The following is a 7,252-nucleotide window of genomic DNA, read 5'->3' on the forward strand; positions in this document are numbered from 1 at the left end:
CTTTTCACCATAATAGCCCTCAGTCCACATGTCAGGGAACCAATGTGGGCATTTTGCCAGTTGCAAAGTATGTCTATTCAAATTATGCATTCTGGAACTGAGGATATAACCATAGGATGAGTTCACTGACCTACTGGACCCAATGCAAAGTAGGCCTGAGCTAAAACTACAATGACCACTTTCCTCTGTAAACTCCTGCTCTGACTGGTGGATCACAATATTGTTTTGGGTTTTCTGGAATCAGTTGCAGGTCAATGTGTCCAGGAGTTCTTGAAATTCTGCTTATTTTCTTTTCTCCTATACATAATTTGACTGATAGAATGTTATAGGTTTCTTATGGGGAAGGCTGAGGGAAAGATTAATATACACATATTTGCAATGTCCCAGAGTCATTCCTCAAGGGGATCCAATTTCCCCTTTATTCAAGATTTGGAGTCTATAAACTGGTCCCAGTCTGGGAATTATTGTGAAGCCATGAATCTCTGCTTTTATGATTAAGATAGACTTCTGCTTCCTGTGGCTCTTATGTAGCTCTATTTCTTCCCTTTCCAATCCCCTTACAAGCATGGGTCCCCAGATTTTTCTGCACAATGTTGAAGGTGACTACCACAGTGGTTAAGTGGACTGTATTGGTTTGACTATCAGAGAGACTAATTGCAATCTTGCCTTTTGCACTTGCAACTTGTTTTATCCAGGGTATTTCTTGGCACCTTACATCCTTGCTTCGTCATCTGTAAAGTGAGATTGATCATGTTCATATCCCAGGTGTTATAAGACTTGATTGAGGAAACTTATATGAACATATCCACCACATTACTGTGGGCACATAAGAATTTTCACCTATTTTAGTGACTGTATGCAGCTAGTGTATAGTAAGAATTGGTATTTTGTGTGAAATACTGATTAAATATTCAACCATGCAATAAGCTCAGGAAGGTTTATTTCCAATTTTAATTTTCAAGAAGCCACAGAGGCTCACATTATCCATTGCAGTATCCTCAGGAAGGACTGTCTCTGGTCTTGCTTGGACTAAATGACTGAAGATTTATGTCATTTATTACTCAAATTTTGTCTTTTCTGTGTGTGGAGTGTATTTGCTTTTGATTTTCATGCTCATGATTAGTCTTGAATATTAAAAGAGGTGTCTCATGGCAAAAGAAAGCACCTAATGTCAGAGAGCTGGGTCCTACAAATTGTGTAATCTCTATGAGCCCCAAGGTTTTCATCTGCCAAATTAGGTTAATGACATTTACCAATTATGTTTTGAAGAACTAGCATGAGGATAAAATATTACTATAGTTGAAAAATGTTGAAACGTACTGATTACTACATATAGAAAGTACCAATCTTTAAGATGCTTCAGTGCTACTGAAAAACTGACCTTACAGACTTAGATGACCTTAATGATGTTTAGGACTCATTAGAAATAATTCCATCTTCAAACTGACCTCTTCTTGGTTAGGAAACATTCGATATGAAAGATATGACACACTCAGTCTCGGACTAGTCAGGTAATTTGGTAAACAATCAGCAGTTCTTGTGAGAAGGTTTCTATTAGTCTAAAACTTTCCTTCTAGTCTAAAGCCTCAAAATGCTTCATAGAAATCTGGGATTTGAATTAAGAATGAATTCTTTTGAAACCCTATGGAAAACTGAAGGGGAAGAAATCAGTGAGGGAGACAAACCATGAGAGACTCTGGACTCCAGGAAGCAAACTGAGGGTTTCAGAGTAGAGGGGTGTGGGGGGATAAGCTTATCAAATTGCTAAGCACACTAAGTCTAGTTAGATCCACCAGCACACATAGTTATAAGTTTTTCTTGGGATGAAAACTTTTAAGAGCTACTCTTTGCTATTTAAACAATAGAGTTTTATTAACTATAATCACTATCTTGTACATAATTACCTTCCCGTGCTGTAATATTTCTGATTGCCTCTGGTACTTTCTTTTAGTCCATTGATACTACTCTACTTTAAATGAAATAATATACTTTTTTTCCCTTCAAACTGGGTTTTATCTTTCTGTACTTCAATCTCAAAAATATGTTTTATCTATGGTGTATTTTAAATTTATATTTAGTCTTGAAAATATTTTTACTTCTTTCCCCTTAGAGTTGCAGAATTCTCTTGTTGTTCTTATATTCCAATCATACAAATTAGCTGAATATTTCCAGGCTTTTGTAATAATGCATTTAAAAAATACCGTATGTAATGGTTCAATTACCCTGAGATTCAAAGGAAACAATAAGAAAAGTTGTTTATGAAATAAGTTACATATACTTTTATACTTCATTGGAAATTTACTATAGAGAGAATTAAAAATCATAGATAACAGGCTATTCTTTCTTTATGGTTGCTCACTGTTTGAACAGTTGTGATTTATAAATATTTTTCTTCTTATCAAACCAGAGTGTAGACTGAGACTGAGGAGTATTTCATAATCAGCAATGTCAGAATTAAGCTCTGAGGAAAAGAAAGAACCAGGCTGGTGATATGAGGGAAGCTACTAGTTTGAGGGCAGAAGTACAGAAAAAGTAAGGAAGTCAGGTGCATTATATTAGAGGGTATTGGGCAAGTGAGGATAAACACCCTTATATTTGATATCTCTACAGATTAAGGAATCAACCAAAGCCCTTAACTCATCTTTTACTTTCTGAGGTAATTTTGATATGCCAGAGCTTTCTCATGGCATTTTTCACTTCTGCATTCCTCAGTGTGTAGATGAATGGGTTGAGAAAAGGGGTCCCAATAGTATAAAATACAGACACCATCTTGTCCATGGAGAAAGTGGTCGGGGGGCGTGAATATATGAATATACAGGGACCAAAGAATAAGACTACTACAATGATATGAGAAATACAAGTAGAGAGAGCTTTTTTCCTCCCTTCTGCACTGTGGTTTCGCAGGGAATGCAAGATGACAATGTATGAGATCATCAGAGTCACAAAACTGCCTGTGCAAACGCTACCACTATTAGACACCCATTCTAGGTTGATCAGATAGGTGTCCATGCAAGCAAGTTTCAGCAAGGGCTGCAAATCACAGCAGTAATGATCAATCAAATTGGGTCCACAGAAAGGCAATCTCAAAGCCAGGATAATCTCAGTGATGGAATGAATAAAAGCCCCTAACCATGCAATAACAATCAAGATGATGCAGACCTGCCGTCTCATGATGGTTGCGTAATGTAAGGGCTTACAGATGGCCACATAGCGATCAATGGCCATGAGGATGAGAACAAAGACTTCCATGGTGCCAAAGAAATGTAGTGCAAAGACTTGAGTCATGCACTCATTGTAAGAAATGGTTTTTGTTGCAGAAAGTGAATCCACAATTAGTCTGGGGGCTGTGGAAGTTGAAAGGCAGGAATCAGCAAGGGACAAATAAAATAAGAAAAAGTACATGGGGCTCCCAAGGGTCCGGCTGGACTTGATGGTCACCATAATAAGCAAATTCCCTACCACAGTTCCCAGATAAAAAATTAAGAAGATTACAAATACCATTTTCTTTTTCATAGGATCTTGGGTCAATCCTAGTAGTATGAACTCAGTTACACTGTTATTTTCTTGCATTATTTCAGGCAAAGTGGAGAAAGCGCAGGTTAGAAATAATTAATCTGCAAAGAAAAAAGCATTAGACAATGAGTACTCCATTTGGAGGTCAAATCCATATGGTCATGCCACTTACCTGTGGGTAATACCTCACCTTCCACGTTGGTTTCTTCTGAGTAAAGTGGAAATCATAATATTTATTCACAATCTCTTTACCTGATGGCTTATGGAAACAATGAAATATATCAATAATGAAAGAGTACCTGGTTCTTCAGGCATAGGGAACATTAATTTAGTGAATTTGATATGAGAGAGAGTCCTATTCTGAGCTGGATGTCTTTATTTTACATCAAGGACCCATTGAGTTCTTGCAAACCTTTGCATTGTAGAATGTTGCAAAATGGAAAAAACTCTTGCATGATTTATATAATGTGCTTTCATACTATTTGATCTTAATAGTTCATTTATAAAGTATCTTCTAGTTAATATTCTGAGCAATCAAGAAATGATGTAGAAATTTTAATAGTGTTTTTCTTAATGAAACCTGAGAGAGAAAGAGAGAGGGAGGACCAGACAAACAAACACTCTTTTAGCAGTGAACATTCAGTCAATTCATCGTCTATTATTAAGTTTATTTTAATCTGTTACCTTGACTAAAATTATTTCCTTTTATTCTAATTCTTAATAACTTATAGTTGTTTACAGTTGTAAATTCAGCTTCTATCACAAAATTTTGTACTTTTTAAATTATGTTATGTTGTCCAAAGTGAAATTCTTCATCTCATCCAGTATTTTAATGAGTCTTTCAGCATATTTTCTTAAGACACAAGGAGAGATTGAGACTAAAATAAAGGATAAATAGAGAACATTTGGCATATATCAAAATATTCTTTCACATTTTATGTTATTTTAAGCACCAGGGATTTAGATAATGAGCTAAGGAAGCCCCAGGTCATAGCTGAAATTTTTAATATAATTCTTGGAATCTGTGTTCTTGAAAGTTCCATGCCCTGACTTCAGTAAAAGATAGAAATAAGAGGGAAACCAATATTCATTTATATATATGAAACTGGAAAAATCCTTTTCTGTCCTCATCACATATATTTTCCATATAATAGTACAATTAAATGTATAAGTGGCAAGGCATTTAAGTATACTTACAGCATGTAATACAGACAGAGGCACAATTTTCTCATACATAAACGGATCTCAGAGCTCAGTCTTTGAAAACACAATCCATATGGTGCCTGGGTGGCTCAGCCAGTTAAACATCTGACTGTTGATTTCCACTTAGGTCACAATCTCAGGGTTGTGGAATCAAGCCCCATGCCAAGCTCTGCACTGGGCATGGAGCATTCTTAAGATTCTATCTCTCCCTCTCCCTTGCCCCTTCCCTTGGTTTTGCTCTATTTCTGTCTAAATAAATCAATAAAATTTAAAAAGGGGGGGGATGAAAATGGGCAAAAGAAATGATCTCAAGGAATTCTTCTTATTAAAAATAATGTGAAAAGATTATCAATTTCATTCATAAAAAATACATTCAATTTAAATTCCAATTATATATCTTTTCACCTCTCTGATTAACAAAATGACCATTTTAGTAAATGGTCATTGATAACAAACAGCGCTGAAAATGATGGACAGAATTGATCCCGTACATTCTGGTAGGAGTTTAAGGGGTTGCAATCTCTCCGGGAGTAATTTTTAGCATTGATGATATTTCAATGGCACATAGACACAGGTCTAGTGTTTCCATTTGCTGCAAATAATGTCACTGTTAGGCAGAAAGGCCATCACAGCAGTCCTATACATGTTGGCAAAAGGTAAGAAAAAACTTCAATGCCCATGAGAAAGGAAGCTAAATGAGTCAGGGATGGTATTCTATGCAATCATCAAAAGAAGGGAAGTGGATATATATATATGTATATGCAATGGTTTCTAAAGTGTTGTAAAGTGATAGAGTTCAGGACTGTCTGCTGAGGATGGTAATATTTTCATTAACAGCAGAATAATATATATCACACACACACAAGGACTCACATCAATTAATTGTATTTAAGAGAGTACCGAGACAGCAGGACATTTGGGGCCTCAGGGTGGGGAACTTGTATTCTTGGAATCAAAGTTAGGAGGATGACTTACCTTTTAAAATATTCCCATTGGTAGTTGAAAATCTGTCATAATTATGCTGCAATAAAATAAAGCTTTCAAAAACCTTCTCTTATTCCGTGGTTTGTTAATCACATTGACATCTTACTGGTTCATAACAACTGTCTTCAGACATAGGCTGCAGAAACAGGAAGAGTCCCAGGACCAGAGTAAGATTTAAATGTCTGTATAAGAGGGTGAGTCACTGTAGAGGCAGTTCTGGACTCAAGGCTCTTTACCACATCATGGCCCCAACCACACAGCCATTCACCGCAGGTTGCCCTGCACTCTTAGTTGTTTGCCAAATATGCTCTTTGTCCACCTCTTCAGCAAACAGGAGTGAAAACTTGTTTGTGGTTTTTAACAACTAAGTATTATAAAGAGATGTCTATCTATCTATTATCTAGCTAATTAGCTAGCTAGCTCTCATCTATCAATCTATCTATCATCTATCATCTATTATCTATCATCTATCTATCTTACAGAGATATAGACTGAAATATTTGTATAGTTCACATAAGAATAAATATAAGAGTGGCATATATTCAATCAATGCAACATAAGGAAGGTAATATTTATCTGTTCACTGCTGAATTTAAGCATGTAGAAAAAATGTACATATTTAATAATAAGTATTCATAAAGTAAATGAAAAAATCAATAGAATTTCTTATTGATACAATCCAGTAGTGTTCAGTCCTTCAATAATCTGTTACCACTGAAAATGGAAACCTACTCCATACAAAGTAAGATCATCATCTCCATGGAGCATTTCTTGGAACACGGAAATAGATATAATTTTTATTTGCTTATCTCTTCACCAGGAACCACTGTGCATTTATTTTATTCTGTCTTCTCATTTTAGATTGTAAGGCACTTCTAGAAAATTCCCTAAACTTTCTATCCTTCCACAAATGCCTTTTATGTGTTAGGTGCACACTGTGGCATTGACCAGATAAATTTTCTCTGAGTATTAAATACAGTTATGTTAATCCCCAACACAAATCTTACCAGTTTTGGTAAAATCTTATGCAAAGGGTAAGAAGTTCAGTCGTCCTCTTTTCTTCTCAATGATATTCAGCCACTCTTTACTCCAATGAGAATTAAGGGGAAAAAAAGTGTTTCTAAAATTCTGTCTGATCCCTTCTGATGTCACTGAGGCTCAGGTCTCCCCTGCAGGCCAGAAGACAAAGTTGGTCCTGGATTCATCCCACACTTTCTGAATCCACTCTCACGTGTAATTTTGACTGGGAAATGCTTCTCTTTTGCCTTTCCTGCAGGAGTATTTAAACATGCATGATGCAAAATAAAGGAGTCTGGGGAAGGTCATTCCCTGAAGTGTCCCTTCCTCTTTAATTAAGACCTGCGAGCTAGATGTGATAAAGAACTTAATCTTCATTATGTATTAATGGCTTTTGGGAAAAAGCTGATCTCTTCTTGCAATTAAGGTGTTTATGTGGGCCATAAATGATGTGTTTTGACTAGAATAAAAAAAAACTGTGATTATGTAGTGATCTAGTGGTAGGACTTGGATCCTGATAACTTTATCCAAGAAA

At 36.0% G+C, this 7,252-nt stretch overlaps 1 protein-coding gene across 1 annotated transcript; it reads right to left on the minus strand.

The window, feature by feature from the left end:
- Positions 1-2,637: 2,637 nt before the first annotated feature.
- On the minus strand, positions 2,638-3,570 carry LOC103666173 (olfactory receptor 4C11-like). The gene has a single exon (XM_008694199.1). It carries the CDS (start codon positions 3,568-3,570, stop codon positions 2,638-2,640), a length of 933 nt encoding a protein of 310 aa, XP_008692421.1.
- Between the last annotated feature and the right edge of the window lie 3,682 nt (positions 3,571-7,252).

Source organism: Ursus maritimus, unplaced genomic scaffold (genome assembly GCF_017311325.1).
Source record: "Ursus maritimus isolate PB19 unplaced genomic scaffold, ASM1731132v1 scaffold_23, whole genome shotgun sequence".
NCBI classification, from domain to species: domain Eukaryota; kingdom Metazoa; phylum Chordata; class Mammalia; order Carnivora; family Ursidae; genus Ursus; species Ursus maritimus.

Bases quoted from the DNA above. Each gene is read 5' to 3' on its own strand.
- LOC103666173 (XM_008694199.1), bottom strand. From the start codon at position 3,570: ATGCAAGAAAATAACAGTGTAACTGAGTTCATACTACTAGGATTGACC.